The following is a 22579-nucleotide window of genomic DNA, read 5'->3' as shown; positions in this document are numbered from 1 at the left end:
TGCCCAGAGCTGTTCTGCTAAGGGAAGGATAGGAGTGCCTATCCATCTCATTAAATCTGCTGCACCCAGGCTCTGCCAAGCACTTTAAACCTGGGCCACAATTGCCTTTATAGGCTCATTTTCTCTTAGGTACAGTCCCTTGTCTCCCATCGTTTCTTTATAAACTGTGACAAAAATGCCTGGAAACTAAGAATGTATTATTGATGATACATAGAGCATAGCAGTGGAATTGAAGTTAATTCATGCACATCAGCTAATGCTTTGGGTTTGTGTAGTTTTTCACACCTGGGGTAGGCTGTGAGTACATCACCCCGGCCAGCTTTGAGCACAAAACAATCCCTCTCCTAAAGAAGACAAAGACCCATGTAAAGGAAATAAGTAATTGACTGTGAAGTAATTTTGCCTTGAGTGCAACCACACAGCACATGCAGGACAACCAAGGGATCAGGCCCAGCTACCATAGATTTAGGAAAGGCAGGTCCTGCTTGATCTCCTTCCATGAATAGGTGACCCAGTCAGGAGAGGCTGTGGATGCAGTCTGCCTGAACTTCAGCAAAGTCTTTTGATAATGTCTCCCACAACATTCTCTTGGAAAAGCTGGCAGCCCACAGCTTGGACAGGAGCACTCTTTGCTGTGTTAAGAACTAGCTGACGGGTGGGCCTACGGAGTGGTGGTGAATGCAGATACATCCAGCTGCAGCCAGTCACTAGTGGTGTCCTTAAGAAATCAGTGTTGGGGGTCACTTTTATTAAACAGTCCTGTTTAATGTCTTTATTGACGATATGGTTGAGAGGATTGAGAGGACCTTCAGTCAATTTGCAGATGATGTCTAGTTGGGCAGGAGTGCTGATCTGCTGGAGGCCAGAGGGATCTGCATTGATTGATGAGCTAAGGCCCTTGGTGTGAGGTGCAACCAGGCCAAGTGCCAGACCCAGTCCTTGGTCACAACAACCTCTTGCAGCTCCAGGCTGTGGCAGAGTGGCTGGAATGTGGCTCAGCAGAGAAGGATCTGGGGCTGAACATGGGCCAGTGTGTACCCAGGTGGCCAAGAAGGCCAATGGCTCCCAGGCTGTGTGAGCAAAAATGTGGCCAGCAGGACCAGACAGTGATTTCCCACTGTAGTCAGCACTGGTGAGGCCACAGCCAAATCCTGTGCTCAGTTCTTGGCCTCTCACTGTGAGAAAGACACAGGTGCTGGAGCATGACCGGAGAAGGGCAGCGGAGTTGGGGCAGGGTCTGGAGCACAAGCCCTGTGAGGATCAGCTGAGGGAGCTGGGGGTGTTTATCCTGGAGAAAAGGAGGCTCTGGGGCCATCTTATCACTCTACAACTTCCTGAAAGGAGGGTGTACTCATGTGTGGGTCAGTCTCTTCTCTCAGGGCATAGTGATAGGACAAAAGGAAACAGCCTCAAACTGCACTAGAGGAGGTACAGGTTGGACCTCAGGAAGAATTTCCTCACTGAAAGGATGGGTAAGCATTGGAATGACTTCCCAGGGAGGTGATGGAGTCACTGTTCCTGGAGGTGTTCAAGAAACACCTGGACATGGCACTTGTTGACAGTGGTCAAAGCTTGACCTGACAATCTTAGAGCTCTTTTCCAACCTAAATGATTCTTTGACCTTGCTGAAAACTGATTCTGATACTGATCAATAAAAGACTTTTCTACCATAAGGGCCCATAAGTTTAATTTCTAGGGGTAATGTGCAAAGATATTTAGCAACTTATCTAATTGAAATAAATATTTTTCATTTCCCTCTTACTTGCTTATAAATACTGTTAAAATTCCTTTGTTCTGTCTCTGGAAATTTCTGTTTCTTTTCTTTTGTTGATTTATTCCTATTTATTAAGAAGAGGGTGAAAGCATTCATCAACTGCAGTAAAAATATCATTGAAGCATTTATGGTAATGGCATTTGATGTGTATAAAGATGTTCCCAAGAGATGGAGCAATAGATATATACAATATAAAATTATAAATTATATATATATATATCTATATAATAAAATATATAAAATATATCATTATATAGATAATTATATATTTATATTTTTGTATTTATAAATAATTTATTAAAATTTATTTCTTTTTTATATATCTATATAAATTATATATGTGATTTTATATATATTTTTCATCTATCTATATATACAAACATTTCAGATTTCTCTGCTGAACCATTACTAGAATATTATCTGCTTTGCTTAATTTCCTAAATTTTTTAATCATTTTGTTTCAGTGAAGAAAAAATCTATGAATGTCCAGACTACCTAACATCAGGTCCAAATTCCTGCTACTTCAATAAAAACCACACTAATCCCTGGACAACCTATATTATCACTGTAACGGCAACAAATGAGATTGGAAGTAACAGCTCAGATCCTCAGCATGTGGATGTAACTTCCATAGGTAAAATCAAAGAATGAAATGGAAAACAAACTAGTTGGAGATGCATACAGTTTTTAATTATAGAACAGCTAGTGGAGAGAGATTTCTTCCTCATGATGTGAAACTTGCTGTTGAGAAGTGTTTATTTACAGATAATCTGAAGTATGCATGTTAAATATATGTGAAAATTGAAATTTAATTATTCATTAAGTAACTACATTCTTGATTGTAGGAATTCCATGTATGAATATATAAAAAATTTAACTTCAGCTGAAAAAATTGTTTCAGTTTCTAGTTGTCTGCAATATTTTAAGACTCAATGTAGATTATATAATTTTCAAATTAAGTTAAGCTACCTAATATTTCAAATGTAACAATCTAACTGCTGGCATTGCCATCTTGGAAGGGTAAAAAGAACTGCCTGAGCATTATTCAGGCTTTTTGTAGTATTTTATATTACTGACTCCATTCTACTTTCTGCACACACATAATACACCATTTTAATTATAATATACTTAGTTTTTCTAGCTATGAAACAGCTGACATTTTTATTTTGCAAGAGTGGCCTTACAAAATTATGATCTGTATTTCCTTAGCCTGACAAATTCCGAGTAACCTTTAAGATTTGCTGATACTGTTGGAAATCAGGTATTTAAACACATTAAGGAGAAAAATAAAAAGCTTCTTTAATATTCTTTAAAACACTGAATTATCTGAAATTAATAGGATGACATAAAAAAATATAAAGGAGGTGTCTTTTCTGAGAGAAAATTAAATGATGCACTTTTCATTCATTTATACAGTTCAGCCAGATGCTCCAGTGAATCTCTCTCTAGAAACAAACACATCTGCCAACATGTCATACATTTGGGCAAGATGGTCTCCACCCCCATTAGCTGATGCCAGCTTTAATTCACATGTATATCACTATGAGCTTCGACTAAAGCCTGAGGAAAAAGAAGAGTGGGAGGTAAGGGAAAAACATTTATTTTACAAATGCTCTTTTCAGTTAATTCTCTTATCTCACTTTAATTGGTCTTATAAAAATGTTAGTTTGTGTAAAAATAGAAAAATTAATGTAACCAAATCTGATTAAAGAAACTAAAATACTGGAGTGGTCTATAGACACCGTGAAATTCAACATAATTTCCACAATCATCCTAATGTTATGTATGACAAAACAGTACAACAAAACCCAGTTATCATCATTCTCTTCAACATGATCAGTTGGAGACAACCTGCCCCTCAAAAATTTTGTTGTGGCCTATTTACATTTAACCATTTCCATTGAGATTCCCCACCCGTTGCCGTATTTCTACGAATCAGCTTCAGTACTGCTACAGCTGAGTTTTCGGGACAAAATGTCATTGTTAAGGTCATAGTCAAGTACTTCTTAAAGTTATAGTCCTCAATGCTATCTAGCTTGTTGATACCTTGATGGTGAAGAATACTATGAATTTTGAAATAGTTCTGGGGAGAAATGAGAAGGGTCTGAGAAAGTCACTTAAAGACACTGAGAAGAATTTCAGTGGGAGGTTTATATATGGGTTAGACTACTTGTAATGCTCCTTGCATTGTGGATCCAATGGAGTACTAGGAACTTTATAGTTCAACATGGTTTTGAGTATCAGAATCAGCAGTGATTTTTTTTCTGCTAAATCACTGCTTTTGCTTTTAATATCTTACAAATAGCCAACTTATATCCCTGACTTTCAGAAGTCAGTAACTCAATGCCTATTCCTTTATGGTTTATTTGTTAAAGTGGTCCAATTCTTTATTATTTTCCCTGTCCATTTTCATTTTCAGACAGTATCTGTAGGAATGCAGACGCACTACGAGGTGACCAGCCTGCAAGCTGGGGTGAAGTACATCGTTCAGGTGCGTTGCATGTTAGACCTTGGAGAATGGAGCGAGTGGAGCTCAGAAAGAAGCATTCAGATCCCTAAAGGTGAGTGATGACTGCTGCTCTGTAAATTGCTTTTAAATTGTAGGTTCAATGCTGTGAAGGTGCCTAAATGCCACTCGTGAAAACCTGGCCTCTCACACAGATATTTTCTAGTGCTCAGTGCATTTTACCATACTTTCTGTTGTACTTGCTTTGTTAATCTTGGTGATCCAGTCAGGATCCTCTGCTGAAACTGGCTATGATAAACAAGGTGGGATTTACTAGGAAGTCACTTCTGATACAGGTGTGTCTAAATAATTTATTGTCCCTGTCTCTTTATTGAAAAATCATGTTGATTTTATCTGTAGCTATAAATATCAGGTATAAGAGCCTGGACTGAAAGCCCTGCTGTGTCTAACAGAGCATGACACTTACAGATACTATCACATGGAAGTCACCATCTGTGTTTTACTGGATTTGAGTAGACACACTAAGTATGTATGACACCATATTTTGTTGCCAGACACTTTAGCCAAGTTGTCTCAAAACTTTTTCAGTTACTAGTTGTATTATTCATTATTTGACATGGAGATTGTTGAAGTACTGTTAATATAAAAATATTTTTTAAATGTCCCATTTTCAGGTCTGCCTCAGGCAATTAAAAATTTGGAAAATCAATGCCTCCTCTGTACATAGTAGAAAATATATATTATTGATGTAATAGGACCATATTTTTGCCCTAAATGTATAACTGCAAAAGTTTCAATCACTTCAGGGTTTTGACGGGCATCATCCTATTCAAAATTTAAACATTTTTCTCTGGCCAACTCTTAAGTGCTGTTCTTGAAACTATAAAAACTTGCCCAGGAGCAATCATGCAAGTAGGCTAAGTACTGAACATAACAACATTACAGTGAAATATGAAAGCTGCTTCTTTGTGTATTTTGAGTAGTTCAGAAGAAAATTACTGTCAAGAACACAAACAAATAGACAAACATTTACATTCTTCATTTTTTTTTACCTAAAAGCAAAAGAAAATGACAGCATGCCCTTCAAACAGAAATCATCTTAAAACACACCTTTTGGGGAAAAAAAATGTTTTTGTATGTAGTGGTTTAAGCCCAGCTGGCAACAAGCAATCACACAGCAGCTCACTCATATGTCACTATGGTGGGATGAGGGGAAGAATCAAAGGTAAAATATGTGGGTTGGGATAAGAACAATGCAATAATTGAAACCAAGTAAAATGTAATAATAATAATAATTGTTGATGATGATTATAAAAAAGGGGAAAAAAAACCAACAAAAATTTAGGGACAATATATTTGCTCACGCACTACTGATCAATACTGGACCCCATTTCTGAATCCTCCTGATGGGCGCTGGTTTTGAGTAACTCCCAAATTTGTATTCTGGAGATGATGTTCCATGGAGTGGAGTGTTTCTACAGTGTGGTCACCTGTCCTGGCTATACTCACTCCCAAGCTTTTTCTTCTGTTTTGTACCTCTTGACTGACAGAGCAGGAGACACAAAAAGGTCCTTGGTTTAGGATAAACATGTCTTAGTGACAAAATATCCCTGTATTATGAAAATTATTCTCATACTATATCCAAACCACAGGAATATAGCAGCTATTGAGAAGAAATTATCACAGCTGAAACCAGAACACTATTGAAAATAGATTGGATAGAATAGTTTATTTTAAATTATTTTATAGAGCCAGCTATGACAGTATTTCAACATTCTTTATGAGATTGTGGGGCAGAAGAAAGCCACAAGCAGAAATCTAAAACTGTTCTTCAATGCAGCTGCAGTGAGAGGGAATTCAGAACCCAGGTGAGAGTAGCAAGTTGTTGCCCTAAGCAGGGAATGGTCCCTCCTTTCCTGGGCTACTACGAAATAAAACTTTTTATTTTTTCATATTTACCTGTTCTCTGCTTAACATTGTTTTACGAATTCAAGGTGGATCTAATGGATTAAACTTGCTAATTAGTTGATTTCTTTATTTCTTACAGAACGGTTACCTCCTGAAAAGCCTACAATAATAAAGTGCCGTTCTCCTGAAAAAGAAACATTTACTTGCTGGTGGAAACCTGCTTCAGATGGAGGACTCTTGACCAACCACACATTGCTTTACAGCAAAGAGGGGTAATAGTGCTGTGTAGTTATTCAGCATTTTGTTGGAAGGACCTGGAAAATCAATCCTCATTCGTTTCTTTTTTCAGGAGATGCCATTTTCTATAGCCCATGGTTTTGTCCAGTGCCATGTTCTGGCATCACACTAAAGCAGCAATATGTCTAAGACCAAAATACTAAATCTTGATTTCTTTATAATGGCAGGTGAATTACTGTGAATTCTGTCTTTTCATTGCTCATCAACAGCATACTAGTAAACAATACAACTGCACAGTCCTAGAAGTCTTCAACCATGCAGTCTCAGAAATAAAACTTTCCAAAATGACCAGATATTAAAACTTTCATCTTTTGATAAGGCTTGTTTTGCACTCATAGGCTATGAATGCCTCCTGGTTTCTGTTGTAATCTTTCCTTGGAACTCAGATAAAGTGCTAAACATTAATTTTAAAGAAAGTCAATAAATTTTTTTAGGTCTTGTGAACCTTTTTGGTCCTTTTTAGTTCACCTGGTACTGTTCAGCCTTGCAATGACCAAAATAGATTGCAAACTCTGTAACTGTCAGCTGAGAGCCCAGTTTTAGTGTAAAAACACAGATGCTGGTCCAGCCAGGTATGGCAGAGTAATAGGTCCACATCCATCTTTTGTTATTGTGCACCTAAGAAGAGCATGAAAACAAATACTACATACTCAATTTTCTCTCCTACCCTTTCTCTGACTTTGGGAAGCTTGGGTATGGATGTGAAGGAGAGGTACAAAATAGATTTTTTTTTTTTTGATGGTCAAGACCAAATTAATTCTGAAAGCATATTAGTGTAACACACAGAATTCCTGTGAGTGTGGAATGAACACTGGAAATACTAAAATTTTAATAGATGGGCTAGAAGATTTCAGCAATCAGTTGTACTCAGCCTCTAGAACATGTAAGGGCTCTGGGCGGTGCAGTGAACAGTGGCTTTCAGAGAAATAAGAGCTGAGCTCTACTAGCCCACAGCTGTATCTGCAACAGCCTAAATTCTTCAGGCTCTGTGTGTTTACTTCATGGGGAAAATGCTTAGTACAGTCTCTGGGATTGTCCAATGACTCTTTAGTCTTGTACCAGTTTTCTGATTTTCTTCACATTGCCAGGTGTGAAAAATCAGATCCAGCCCTAAATAAAGCCGAACTACTAGTAAACCAATCAGGTGTTTTAGTTTGTGTAACCTAATCACTGGGATTCTTTCATTTCAGAGAAGAAAAAGTTTATGAATGTCCAGATTACAAAACTGCAGGCCCCAATTCGTGCTACTTCGATAAAAAGCACACCTCTTTCTGGACCATATACAATATTACTGTGAGGGCAACTAATGAAATGGGAAGTAATGTCTCTGATCCTCATTATGTGGATGTGACTTACATAGGTAAGAGTTAAAAAGTAGTTTCTGTGCAACCAAATAATTCAGAATCATGGGTTTTGACACAAGAATTTTAATTTCAGCTCTTCTCATATATAGTATTATATCCAAGTTATAAATTTGGGCAAATAAGATATTCCTTAGTGTAATAACAAATCAATTTTCATCCCTTTACCATCTTATTTTCAGAAGAAGACAAAAATGCTAAAAGGTTTAAAATTATGTTCAGAGAAACATTTATTGGTTTTCCATATTTCTTGTTGTCAAACCCTAAGAAACATCATCCAGCTAAAATATTTTTTCCACTGTACAAGCAACTGAAATCTATTTGATCTTTTAACTAATAATACTTAAATCTGATTACCTAAAAGTAGTTTTCAGACCCAAGAGAAGCTGCATTAGTGCATTTTATGGCAGTGTACTGATAATCTCTTTCTCAGACTTTTCTACAGAGTGACTGTGGACAAGTAATTAGGGTTTTATCTAAGAGAACAGAGCATTATCCTTGATAACCATTTTGTTGCCAAGGATCTGGCTGCCAAGAGTCTGGCAACTGGAAACGGGTTCTTGGAGAAATGGCTTTATATTTTACCTCAGTCCAATGACCTGATGAATCTTTGATCAGACAGTGGTAAAATACATGCACAAGATGCAGAGGCTTTACCTCTGAACTTAGGAAGATGCAAGCCTGACTGTAGAAGAAACCTATGTTCCATTTTGGTTTATTTTTGATATACAGACAGAGTTTCAATATGTTTTTTTGGTTTATTTTTAAGTATCCTTACATATGAGTGTAGGGACCATACAGTTGAGTTTTTTAAATGTAAAAGATGAAGGGGACAAATTTCATTAGCTGCATCCATGTTTTCAGTGTTCCTAAATATTTATGCCAAGCTTTGGTAAGATTATAGTAGAACACAACTTCCATAACATAACTTCAAAGATGTTAACTTCAAAATATAGTTGTGGAGGAAAGTAACAATAAATGGTAATGTAAGAAAAAATATTTTTGATGATAAATGATTAAGGCAAATCTCAATATGAATCCAACGTACTACTATTCAGACAAGTTTTAAAATTCATAAATCCATACTTACTTTACCTGAAAACTCTTGATTTCTATACAGTAGCTGTTCTAAATTGCCAGACACAGTGGAGATGGCAACTCTTCACTCACATAATTTTGTATTTCTTCCTAAGATGCAAGGAAAAAAGTCACTTAAACTCTTATTGACAGTTATTTTATTTCAACAGTACAGCCAGATCCTCCTGTGAATATAACTCTGGAATTAAAAAAGTCAATAAAGAGAAAACCGTATCTGGTCCTGACATGGTCTCCACCCCCACTAGCTGATGTCAGATCTGGATGGCTTACCCTTGAATATGAATTGCGACTAAAGCCTGAAGAGGGAGAGGAATGGGAGGTAAGAATGTCACAAGTTTTTGCTAGATAATTTTTTCCTAACCAGCTAGATTTTGTCAGCCAAGTCTCATGCCTGAATGTAATGAAGCAGACACTCTAAATAGTTCATAATTTTTCAAAAGTGTTTGTGTAACCTATGATTTCCTGCTGAGAACACTGGTATCTCAGATGCTGCTGTACAATAGCAGGTGATAAATACTTGGTTTTAATTGTGGCCATTATTTATTAATCATACTGGCATTTTAGTTTAAATTGTTCATTCTCTTTTAGTCAGCTGTCTTTTGTGATAATTTATTCTTAACCACAAGCACTTCTTAGATAACAGAAAGATCAGTGACTTTACATAAAATAATTTAAATTTATATAAATAATCACTAGGTGGTAATTGCAGTGGGAACACAATAATAATAATGATTTTATATGGCCAGGATCTACAACTTAAACGAGTGGCAAATTAAAGACTCCAGCTATTGGTATTTGACTCTATCCCCTTCTTGCCTGCAGAGCTTCCAAACCACCTCTGTATCTCCTCTTGCCTTCCCCCTTCCACTGCACTTCCCTCTGGCCCTATGGCCAGACCTACTTTTTATTACCCCGTGCATTTCCACCACTTCACATTCCATCTTCCTCTATGCATTTTCTTTCTCCACCTCTGTTTCTTGCCACCTCCTCTTCCTGTCACTGTTGCAGTTCCTACCATTACCACAGCTCCTCCCCTATTTGCCATACATTTATGATGTGTTTTTGTAGAAGTTTAATTTGCACTTTATACCAGAGCCAGATCTCATTCTCACCTGCTAGAAAGCAGAATTTAAACTATTGAAATAAAAAAATTTACTATTATTCCATGCCTGCTCAACAGTTATTAGGAAAAGATATCCAGACTCATTTTATGTTCTCATCTTGATTACCAAAACCTTAGCTGTGACTTTTATTTTATTTCCAGACTATTTTTGTTGGACAACAAACACAATATAAAATGTTTAGTTTAAATCCTGGAAAGAGGTACATTGTACAGATTCACTGCAAACCAGATCACCATGGACTTTGGAGTGAGTGGAGCCCAGAAATGTATATTGAGATCCCTACTGGTGAGTGGCCAGACATCCCTTCAGTAATTGTTATTACATGCAAGTTCATGTTATATTTTTTTGTTAGCTGTTTGTGGCACTCATTCAGTTCCCTTAGTTTCCCTGGGACAGACAAGGACATCATTTCTAAGGTAACCAAATCCTTCTCATCCTTGCACCATACCCACTTACCTTTTCCCTTCTTTCCTTTTTGATAGAGCTAAGAAAGTGAATAATTTCTTTGATTATTTAAATAATTTCCTTTCTGTCTACTGACTAATTTGTTCTCTTTATGGTAGTTTTTAATTAAAAGAACTCAGGCAACTGCATTAAAACTGTGACACAGGCAACAGAGAGTGACTGCCTTCAGACAGTAACAGGTCTTCGTTATTCTTTATCTGGAATTAATATGAAATAATCGCCTCAGTGTAAAAAGTGTTACATTACAATAAAAATCCTTAAAAATATGTAATCCTAGGTCATTTTACCCAGCATTTAATTAATTGTATGATATGTATTTAATAATGAAATGGCTATAGTTTTGATACAACTGGATTTGAACCCAATCTGTATAATTGGCTGTGACAAAATTTTCCTCTTCATGCATTTCTGTATGATTTTTCCAAGAGAGTTTATTTCCTGTGCAGTACCATTAGTAAAAATGATATTCATTATTTGATATTACAGGGATTATTGAGATCTGTCTGTGCTTCTGAAGGCCTCTATTTGATTATAATTTTGGCAGTTTAGGCCAATTTTTAAAATAAAAGTGATTTGCGAGTTTTTATGACATGCTGACTATACATATGCTAGATGCATATCCTTAAATAATTCTGTTTTTTCTTAGATTTCAGAGTAAAAGATATGGTTGTGTGGATCATCGTTGGTGTCCTGTCATCCCTTATATGTTTAACCATGAGCTGGATAATGATTATGAAAGGGTACAGGTAAGCCATCAATTTCACAATTGCATGGAGTCCAAGATCAGAGAAAACTTTTCAAAAATAGAGACTTCTAATATTTGATTCAATTTCCTATGGCATTTGCCTTATCTTATAAACTATTAGTTATAGGTATTTGACTTAATTTACAACTGAAAGAAGCAGTGTTTCTGCTCCTTATGGAATCCAGACTAAATTCTCAGTGGGTAAAGATCTGTCTCTATTAGATCTGATTAATCTTGGTTAGTCATATAATATTCATCAAACATTACTTAGAGTACTACTGCTCCTGCAGGAGACATGTCTTTGGGTTTTGTCATAATCTCCTAAAGTAAACAAGGTTATATTATGAGATTGTCTTTCTTCCAGTCTCTCTATCAATTTCCCAAATGATTTCTTAGAATCCTGGCTGATTTCAATCAAATTCGAAAGAGAAAGGTGTTGCAAAGATTATTGCTTTTATACAAGTCTTACAAAAAATACTGGCTGAGTAGAAGAAAGGGATAGAAACTGTGGTTGGAAAAGCCATGTCCTCCACCATAAATCCTGTTTATCAGTAGTCAGGTGGCAGTCAAAGATGCACAGACAGCCCCACTAGCACTCCTGAACTGTGCCTCACTTCACTGTTTCATGGCCAATGATGAATTTACAATGGTGTTAGAGAACTAGAGGTTAAGGAACAGATGACAATTAAAAGGACATTAGTAATTTTACTTTTCCAGTTGAACAACTTTTGTACTACTGGTGTTTTTTATAAATACATCTAAGGCTACTTTATGAGCTCTAACTGGATTTGTGAATTACCTAGCTTGAGAGGCAGACAAGAGACAGAGGTCCAACTGGGATGTATAAGATATGGGAGAGGTGTTTCAAATCTTAGTCACATTCTGAGGAAACGGGAGAACAAACAGTGAGATAGAGTCTGTATTTACATCTGGTATGTTTATTCCGGGTTTTTTTTAGAATGATGGCCTTTATCCTGCCACCAGTTCCAGGACCAAAGATAAAAGGCATAGATACACATCTGCTAGAGGTGAGTACCACAGGTAACAACAAAATAATTCACCAAAACTCATGTTTTTTCCAACTTACGTATTGGCAAGGACAATTACCACAGTAAAGTGTAAAACTGCTTCAAGTAATCAATGTTGGAAATGAGCAACACTTTCTGGTTAAATTCGTGGAGGATATGTGTGAGTCAGAGTTTTGCCTTGCACTTGGAACAGAAGGGTGTTTAAGAAGAGGGTTTGTGACTGCTGTGTTTTCTGGGACATAAAGAAATGCTTCTGTGACCTTCCTAGTAGTTCTTACAGAAGATGCTCTCCACAGTCTTTTGCCATGCTGAAGAGGCAGGACATGTCTGCACTGCAATTCTCTTCCATTTCCTTCTTGTTAAACTCAGGAGAGCCATACCTGCCAAAAGCTCCCTGCTCCTCCCAAATTAGAAACATGAATTTTAGGATTGTCTCCCCACTGAGGAAACTCAGGAATTTTTCTTCCCTTCTTTCAATAGTTTCTGCAGCAATCAGGTTCAGGTCTAGCAATACAACTATCAAAGTATTTGTATATTAAATATGTAGATTGTTCACAATTGTTCTAGACAGGTAATCCCAAAGGCTGACAATAAAAAATTATATCCTTTTCATTATACCTTCAGACAGGAAAATCTGAGGAATTACTGAGTGCTCTTGGTTGCCATGGTTTCCCTCCAACATCAGACTGCGAGGAACTACTGATAGAATATCTGGAGGTGGAGGACAGTGAGGATCAGCAGCTCATGCCAAGTCATGACACTCATTGTAAAAATACAAAAATTATACTCAAGGAAACAGACAGTGACTCAGGCCGAGGGAGCTGTGATAGCCCTTCTCTCCTCCCTGTGAAGTGCAGGGAATCCCGCAGCCTTCCATCTGCTCTTCAAACACAAGATGTAAGAGCTAAAGAAAAAAAAGGAGGAAAAGGGAGCTGGGAAACTCAGTGTACGGCCTCAGAACAGAAAACGCTCCCTTGTAACAGTGAGAGTAAAAAGTCATGCACGTGGCTGGCAGCTCAGTTGCCCAGTAATCAGGCTGCTATGTTTGCCTACCACAGCACTGTGGAGGCATTCAGGATAACACTGAACACCACAAATGTGAACACTTCACCAGTTTTGGTGGGAAATGAAGAAAACCGTCAGTCGCTGTATCCTATTGCTGAAACTGTGTATGATGACATGGAAAAGATAAACGAGATGGAATATTCCAAAACTGACCAAACCACAGTGCAGGTCAGACAAAACCAACAAAATGACAAGTCGCCTTTCCTGAATCCTAAACTAATGGACTATGTAGAAGTTCATAAAGTCAGACAAGATGAGGAACCAACACTATTACTGAAACATAAAGAAAATAGTGGAAAGACCAAAAAATGCACTGTTCCAGGAACCAGCAAAGAATATACCAAGGTCTCAACAGTTATGGACCATCACATTTTAGTATTATTGCCAGATCAGCGCACCCAAAACACACCTGTGTCTCAAGAACCTGTAGCAGAAACACCTCAGAACCCACAGCAAAGTCAAGCTGAGAAGAATACGAGCTACAGCACGACAACTCCAAGTGATTCCACAAGAGACACCAGTGGATCAGACTACATGGACCCATCTTCCTTTATGCCCTCCTTTAAATAACCTATTAGTACAGCACATACTCAGTGGTTACACACAGCAAAAGAAACTCACATAGCAAACAGCTCTTTTAAAAAGCCTAGTCTTCAAAAGCCTAAGCACCTGTGTGCATTGTACACGTAATAAAATAATCTGTGAGTTGAGGTTATAGTCATGGATGTCAGTCCTGGATCATTAGCACACATTTCTGACACGGTGAAATGAGGAAATGGATCTTGTCTGTTATGAAAAATGCACTGTAAAATAATTATTCAGTTCTGTAAAACTTCTGTTGGTCAATGAAGCCTGAGGAGGTACCACAGATTCAACAAAGATGAAAATTGTTGTGGATTAGTCAGCAAACCATAGCGATCTGAGCAGTTCCTACATTAGATAAATCATTGCACAATGTATTCTTACCTACAATGTGTTTTCTTCTGAATGCGTTCTAGCACTAGATTAAGTTTTCTTTATCTTTTTTCTCAATCCTTGAGAAAAAGGAACTCTTGTACATTACAAATCATATATAAAAGAGAACATATTCTACAAATTGCAGTAAAATAACAAATTCTTCTAAATATATTTTTGTTTTGTTTCAATGTGACAAAAAACTGCATCCCATTCATATCTTAGTCCAGACAAACCAAAATGAAAAAGAAAGCAGGATAATATATGATATACTGCCTTACTGTATATAATATACAATTTTACTTTAATATAAGCCCATATGTTTAACAATCTATTTTTAAAGGCTATTTTTCTATTACCAAAAAAAGAGCAAAATAAAATATTTTTTAATTTCCCAGTGCTATTTAGCTACCTAGGAACTTTTCTCTTTCCTTCTGCCGAGGCAGTAATAAGTAAAGCTATAATTTCTATACAAAGCATAAAATTAAACTTTATACTAATTAAGAATATGGAGACTTTTTAAACTATATTTCTAATATATTACAGATATATTACTATTTGAATTGTAAATTATTTGTTTCACAGGTTTTTTTATTACCTGTAATTATATAATTAAAATAGAATTTAGGTTTCAAGAGCTAAGGTTCTGTCCCTTTGAATTTGTACTCTGATGCCAATTATAAATGAAATGGGGTTCTTCCACACTTTTCTCTGAGCCTGGAAGGAAAGTCAGATTTTTCATAATGAATTTATTAACATCAGTTTTGAAACCCAGCCTCCAAGGTCTGATTCAGACCTCCACTGAAAAAGCAGTGGGAATGAGGAGGCAAGTCCATGCACTTGGGCTGATCATGTGTCCCCAGAACAGCAGTGGGAACAGTAAGGATCCACTATATCCCATGTAACTGAAGACAGAATCAAAATGATACTGTAGTGGCTGCAAAGTTGTTGTGGTCCTTCCTTCTTGAAACAAAGGTTTCATTTACTCCAGAAAAGTATGACTGTGTGATGACTGATTAAAAGTGGGCAAAGTATTTAGCCAGCACCTCTAGCTTCAGGGGAAACTGGAAATTTAAGGTGAGGGAATGATCCTGTACCTGTGAAGGAGAGTGTATGTGATAGATGGGCTCCCTTTTGTTAGTCTCCTTCCTGAACAGCTTTACTTTTCCCCATATTTTTATGATTTTATGCACTGAGCAAACCTTCCTGTGGTACGAGGTGCCTGCTGCAGAGCCAGACAAAAGAGAATTTAAGATTCTGAAGGTACCGGATGGTCACAACTAATTTGGCAAATCAGATTCTTACCCTTTATCTTCCAAGCCAGTGGAACTGCTCAAGCACAGATCAATAGAACTGCCTAGCCTTTGCACAGGCAGGACTTCAGAACGTAGCTAATTATCTGTGTGTCTGTAAACATACATGGTAATGTAGACTGTAACATTAGGGTGGCATCAGATTTAGAGCCTGTCCTCTATACAGGCAACTGCCCACTTTCAGGGGCTGATCTGAGCAGTCTGGATGCTCTGCTGAAGGTGTGGGAAGGTATCCTAGATTCCTAATTCAGCCACTTACTTAACACATGAAGACACAAAGGGGCTACTCCAGGTATCAGCCAGACATAAAACTGTGTTCAGTTATGGTTAACAGAATAATTTTACCATAGATACTCTGTATGTAGTATACTAGTACTGCAAATAAACTCTTGAGTTATGAGGAAACTTATGCGTGTGGAAGTGTGTAAGCTGATAATACACTGTGTCTGACAGTGTTTTATTTACCCTTCAGTTTTCTGACTGAATCTGACAGAGCTAACACCATCAGACACACTCTTCTTTCTTTACACAGATAGCTCTATCTGTGTAGTTTCCTATACGAGATGATGTGCAAAAAGATGCGCTGCTACAGGCCTTCTGGGATGTATCTGGTGACGCACAGAGGCTATAGTACCTTATCAAGCCTAGAGCCTACAGATGTTCCTTATAGAGTAGATTTCTTGGGTTAGAACACAGGTGACTACTCAGATGTACGACAGTAACAGGCTGTTCCCACTGCATCTTTTTACCTGAAGTTACTTTTCACCTGAAGCACACAGACACAACAGTTAGAAGATTTTAAGTGTATGATTCATCCTGCCTAACTGTAGCATGTGTGCCTCCAATAATCCACACAGAAAGAGAGTCAAGGAGTTTCTCTGCTTTGTCATAAATGAATACTGAAACTGTAAAATAGTTGTAGCCTAAATTACTTTGTGTGGTGTTGAGCATCTCCCACCTTTGCTGATGAATGTTTCAATATGCCAAATCATCATGGCTCTTCATGGAAAGGGAAAGTCACCCACACTGGAAAAGGGGCATTTTCTTGCTGCTTTGAAGTTTTGGGGGATTTGCTAGTTAAATGTAATTTGAATGTATTGTCATAAATGTATTTAATTCTTGAAACTGAACTAATGTGCAGATAGATTAATTTTCCCTTGGTTTTGCTTATATTTTTCAAAACACCCTGTTGCTCCCAGTAGCAGAGCTTCTGAAAGTGACCTTAAACATCTGAAAGTACATTAAAAAAATAAAAAACAAGTGTTCTGTAAAATCAAAATAACCTTCTGCTAAGTGTTTGGCCATTTTAATGTTTAAAGACTTCATTTTTTCTGTTTGCAACAGTATTTTTGCTTGCCGGTCTTTATGCTTTTCATTAGGAAGTACTCGAGTTATTGCAGCACTTCGATAGAGTCAAACACTGTATAAAATAATTATGACACAACAGTGGGGAAAAACAGGCTCTTGACACCTCCTTTGATATCCAGAGGGAGAAACAGAATTTACCCCAGGAACAGGGATCAGCCCTCTAGCTCTTGCACCATTAGTCAAATTTCTCACTTGGAATAATAGTTTCAAGACTCTGAATGATGTTTTCAACATCGAAGTTATCTACATGTCATTTAAAGTGTGATCTACTTTGTGATAGCATAAAAGGCCTAAAAAGTAGCATAAAGACTCTTCTACAGAAATAGTTTTACAAAACTCCTGAAATTGAACATATGCATTTTATTTAATTACCTTTACTTCTGACTCAGACTAATTTTAACATGCTTTCTTCAGAATTGGCAAATATGATTCATTATCGTATTTTTTTTACTAGATTTGTTTTCAGCAGATACATATTTGATGTACAATTTTAGTATTTCTGTGTAATATTTCAGACTTTAGAAGAAATACAAACTAATGAATTGGCACATGCTCACAAAGCTCAGTATCACATATGATTAAGACTTTAAGTTTGGTCTTTATGATACTATGTAACTACAAAGATTATTTAATAAAAATGCAGTGAAATAACCTGATATAATCTTAGTAAGAGGATATGTGTGTTTATGGAGAAAACTGTAAAACAAATATGTAATGATGATTTATGTCAAACTGAATTCTGTAGTATATCTATCTGTGTGTCTATGTTTAAATGGCTGAAAAATAGACAGCTGCTTTAAATGTCATTCAAGTATCCCAAGTGTAGTAGCAGCAGGTGTTTAAAATGAATAAGCAGAACTTTTTGTGCTCTCTGAAGCATTGTATATGTGGGGTTTACATCATGAAGCCTGTAAGTGTATATCGTAATTTCATGGTAACTAAATGATCTGAAGCCGTTGTGCAAGGAAACTGAAGTCACGTAAGCCTGTTGATAGACATCAGACATCTTCTGCAAAGCCATAAAGACAAATGAAGTAAAAAAAGTGTCATGAGATCAGGCATCACATTCTCAAATAATTGCTACCTCAGATTTTATTTTTGTCTCCCTTTAAAAGGCAAGCAGAAAAAAGCATTTTGCTTTTTTTGTGTGTTTAAATTTGTGACTCATTCTGTCAAGAATTTAAAAATCTCATTTGTAAGTTCAAATTATTTTGTTAAGAAAAAGCTTGTCATGGAATCATCACTTCTGTTGCAGTGGCAGTATGAGGATGGAATATTTGAGATGTGTAGCAAAATTAAATGCTGTAATTAATTAATTAATTAAATGGAAAAAAGAAAGCTAAAGTAAGAATTTTGTAAGAATATCCTTGCTGTCCAGATTGGCAGTCAAGCATCAGTCCCTTTCCTGGCCTGAAAAGTTTTTTGCCACTATTTGTATTCCCAGGTCACTAGGACTGATTGAGCCAATTTTCCAGAGGTGCTGTCATTCTGGATCTCACCAATGGAACTTAGTGTTTATCAATATTTGCTATTTAGAATTATCTGTTTTCAACTGAGTTCCTAGGAAGCAAGCCTTTCAAGTCTGTCTGAGTAAAAATGGAAAGCCCTGCTCTCAACTAGATCAAACTGTCACACTAAAATCAGGCTCTAGCTCCTGTGGGTGTGGAAAGACAGACTGAATTATAACAATTTGAGTAACCTTGTGGCCCAGCCTTGAAAACCATTTTGAAACAAATCAGGGATTTTCTTCGGGTTTTTTTTGTGTATGTCAAGCAGAAAAATAAAGATAAATGGATGCCTAAACACATAATACATGGGGATATAAATAACTTAAATATGATAGAAGCATAGAACAGTTTAGGTTGGAAAACACCTATAAGGTCATAAAGTCCAAATGTTAACCCACTCCTGCCAAGTCCTCCACTAAGTGACAGGAAGAGCAAAAATGTTGCTGCATGTGACAGAGAGGAAAAGGAGTACAGTCACTGTGGGACTGTAGATGATGAGGGAAAAAATGCCTTTTGACTACAGCTGAGAAGAACGGGGGTAGAAGAGAAAATGGAAGGGAAAGAATGAAATGTGAGAATAGACAGTAAAAAATAAGAACTAGCAGAACTGAGAGGAGTGATAAATGAGTTAGTGAGGGGAAATAAAGGAAGAGAAGGAAATACTTTTATATCTAATGTGGGAATGTGGGCAGCTACCTGATATAATCCACAAAATCAGTAAAGCCTTATGCAGTGCTGAAGAGTTGGCAAAATGTTGAAATCAGCTGCTATGGATCAGCTGTTACATATGAGCAGGAAAAGCCCTATACATGAGAAGTGGTCATTTGTTTTCTACCAGTTATGGGATTTTTCTTCCCCATATCTGACATTGGTCCCAGGCAGAAACAAAACTCGAAGAGTCAGTCTCAGCATCTGATCTGACACTGTGTTTCCTACATTCCTAAGAGAAAAAATCAAGAGAAATAAAGTGTACCGCACTGCTTTTATAAACAACCTTCCGTTTTTCACACAGATATGCAGGGGAGATTTATTTGTCCATCTACATTGTCCCACACATGTGTCTACCATTCTTAAGCATTGTTTTGTTTCTGTTTAGTATATATAAGACAATGACCTAGGAGCTCCAAGAGAAAAAATACTTTGGGGATATTACTAAGCAGTCTCTTGGCATTTCTGGGCATTGTTTCACTTTGTACCTGTGACAATGTATCTGTTAATACTTTCCTTAGCTGGGAAGTCGCTACCGTGGTAATAAATTCTGAAAATTACCAAGTGGGGTTTAAGATACATCTCTTCAATATGTTACATTTTTAAAAGGCACTATTATATCTCTTGGAAGTAGTTAAGAAAAATACCTGAATTAGTTGTGTGTCCTCTCAGAGTGCTGATATGCTAAAAGCTGATCTTATACTCAAGATATTGGTGCATAGAGCAGTTAGATATAAAAAAGTCTTTTTTTATATATTTCTCTTTTTGGAAGGTTTATTGTCCTTTTCTACTCGGTGATGCTGCTTGTCTTGGATCTTGACATTATTTAACTATTTTTTTTTAACAATGCTGCTTTTGGATCTATTTTTGTGAGCTTCTGAGTACCTTCACCTCACTTTGACATCAATAAACATTGAAAGATTTCATTTCAGTTCCTGCAATGGTTAGAGACTTGTAGCACTGAGTAGAATTTTTAGAGGATGCTGGAAATCACTTTACAAGTCACTTGTAGAAAAAAATCCCTTCAGTAGAATGGAAAATTATACATGTTTAGAAAAAGGCAGATTTTTCTACAGGCAGAACTATAATGATGTCGTATCATATTTTTTAATATTCATGATGCTGTAGACTACTCTTAATTCTCATCCCTTTGTCTTTCATTCCAAAAGGGAGATGAAACTACTGCTCAGCTGTACTCAGAAAGAGCTCCTGGGCTGCTTTAGTGTTGTTTATTTTTCATTTTGGAAAGTAAATTTTTCTATCCTGACTATAAAAATGGTTTATCAGATATAATACAACCATCAGTTCTTATATATGTGTTATATTGCTCAGAGATATTCAGCATTATCTTGGCTTCTGAAATATTTTTGTTGTGTTTTGTGTATGTTTTAGTCATTGTGTAAGATACAGCAATACTGAAGGCACTGTTAAAAAAAGTACAGCCCAGAAAAAAACATGTTAGCAGACATTAACTAATTGTATTTGTTCAAAATTCTGATACACTGTTAAGTGAGGGTAAAAGTCTCTGGAACTCCTTTACCATTAATTGTGCCAGCAGTCTCTCAAAGAAACAAAATTGACACCTTCTGAATAATATCCAGAATAAACAGTATATTTTCAGCAGGGAAAGAGATAACCCAATATTTAGAGCATACTTTTTTCCATTTGCATAAAGCATTTCATTGGTAGATTTGCAATACAAACTAGGCATTTTTTCCAGTACAGTTTCAGAATTTGTATGCAATGGAACATGAGAGGTTATCACAGCATCATTACTGTAGCAACAGAATTACTTTAAGCACAATTATTCTGTGAACCAGATCCAAATTATTTTGAAAATTTCTAAAATACAGGAAATTGTAAGAATTAGATTTCATATGTAGTATGTACTTTGGTTGGAGAATACTGGTATAAAAGTAGTTGCTCAGGAATCCTTCATTGTTTCTAAATGTATCTAAAGGAAAATGCTTTCAAATAAATTTTTTAAGTTCTTAATATTGAAAATGCTGGCTTTAATAGAATCTGTTAGTGTTTTCACTTGCAAGATCAATATTGTTATGATGTCTGTAGCTTTCTGATGAATTATCTTTTGTCATTGTAAGATCTCTTTGCAATGGTGTTCGCATTTCAGTTCAATAAAGGTTCGTGAATAAAATTCACAAATTTGGTATTTCTTCATGATGTGCAACATTTCTACTATATAATGTAGAGAAAGAAAAAGGAAAATCCAGGCATCCAAGACACTCTGTAGGACAAGGAAAACTCCATGTAGATATTTAACCAATTTCAGTGCACTGATCAATTGAACCAGGTAACACAAATGGCTCACATTCCAGGTCGCAACTTTTATGTTTCTTTATGGCTCTTTATGCTGATTTAAATTATATTTGTCATTGAAATTTGTTTAGCAAAGGTAAAGTTTGATCAAGAAAGGTTGGGGATTGAGGGAGCCCTAAGGTGTGTAAGCACTGCCCTAGTTACTAGAGGGTACAAATCTCTGACCCTTTGCACCAACATTGGGCAGTTCTGCAAAACTGGGGCTCCCCCCCAGGCTACCTGTGGCCAACCTTCTACCTTAGGAGCAGGCAGGGTCATCAAAGGCACTGTGAAATACCTCTCACTGGTTAAACTGTGTTCCAATTTCCATTCCAGGAAATGCCACCTTGACCCTTGATTCTTCAGTATTAAAAGGATGTGCTGGTTTTGGTCGGGGCAGAGCTAATTTTCTGCACAGTAGCTGGTATGAGGATTTGGGTTCGTGCTGAACACAGATAAAAAAGATGATTTTGTTGTTGCTGAGCGGAGCTTAGTCAGAGCCAAGGCGTTCTCTGAGTGCATGGGAGGAGACACAGCTGGGATATGTGACCCCAACTGACCAAAGGGATATTCCAGACCATGTGACACCTTGCTCAGTGTGAAGTACTGAGTAAAGACATTTGGAATGATGGTGTTTGTCTTCCCAAGTGACCATGGAGATTGCTGAACTCCTGCCTGACCATGAGACATGGTGAATTAATTCCTTTTGCTTTGCTTGCATGTGTGGCTTTTGCTTTTCCTGTCAAACTCTCTATCTCAGCCCAAGGGTTTTCCAGCTTTTACCCTTCTTCTCCCAGTCCCACTGGTGGGGGACTGAGTGCATGGCTGCCTGGGGCTTGCCTGAGAGCAGGTAATGGAGGAAGGAAATACAGCTTCCCACTTTTCCCATCCTTGTAGGAGGCTGTGCTACACCTCTTTGCTGACAAAACAAAGCCAAAACAAGGGAATAAATGGGTCATCAGTTATCCCTCTCAGCATATGTCACTTTCTCCTCATCCACCCAGATTTACATATTTAACATAGCACAATTCACAGAATGTCACACTCGGTCAGGTTGGAAGGCACCACAGTGTGTCATCT

At 37.0% G+C, this 22579-nt stretch overlaps 1 protein-coding gene across 8 annotated transcripts in view; it reads left to right on the top strand.

Moving 5' to 3' along the window:
* The window catches only part of PRLR (prolactin receptor), a 154392-nt gene extending 133050 nt beyond the window's left edge, over positions 1-21342 (top strand). For all 8 annotated transcript variants that reach the window (XM_015653093.3, XM_015653099.3, XM_015653097.3 and 5 more), the window contains 10 exons: positions 2239-2408; positions 3191-3357; positions 4194-4335; positions 6289-6421; positions 7637-7806; positions 9055-9224; positions 10170-10314; positions 11141-11240; positions 12198-12267; positions 12892-21342. In XM_015653093.3, coding sequence (XP_015508579.1) covers positions 2239-2408; positions 3191-3357; positions 4194-4335; positions 6289-6421; positions 7637-7806; positions 9055-9224; positions 10170-10314; positions 11141-11240; positions 12198-12267; positions 12892-13902 — 2278 coding nt within the window. In that variant the 3' untranslated portion in view covers positions 13903-21342. The remainder of the gene's footprint in view (positions 1-2238; positions 2409-3190; positions 3358-4193; positions 4336-6288; positions 6422-7636; positions 7807-9054; positions 9225-10169; positions 10315-11140; positions 11241-12197; positions 12268-12891) is intronic.
* The last annotated feature ends 1237 nt before the right edge of the window (positions 21343-22579 follow it).

Source organism: Parus major, chromosome Z (assembly GCF_001522545.3).
Source record: "Parus major isolate Abel chromosome Z, Parus_major1.1, whole genome shotgun sequence".
NCBI classification, from domain to species: Eukaryota; Metazoa; Chordata; class Aves; order Passeriformes; family Paridae; genus Parus; species Parus major.
This window is presented reverse-complemented; position numbering and strand designations above follow the sequence as displayed.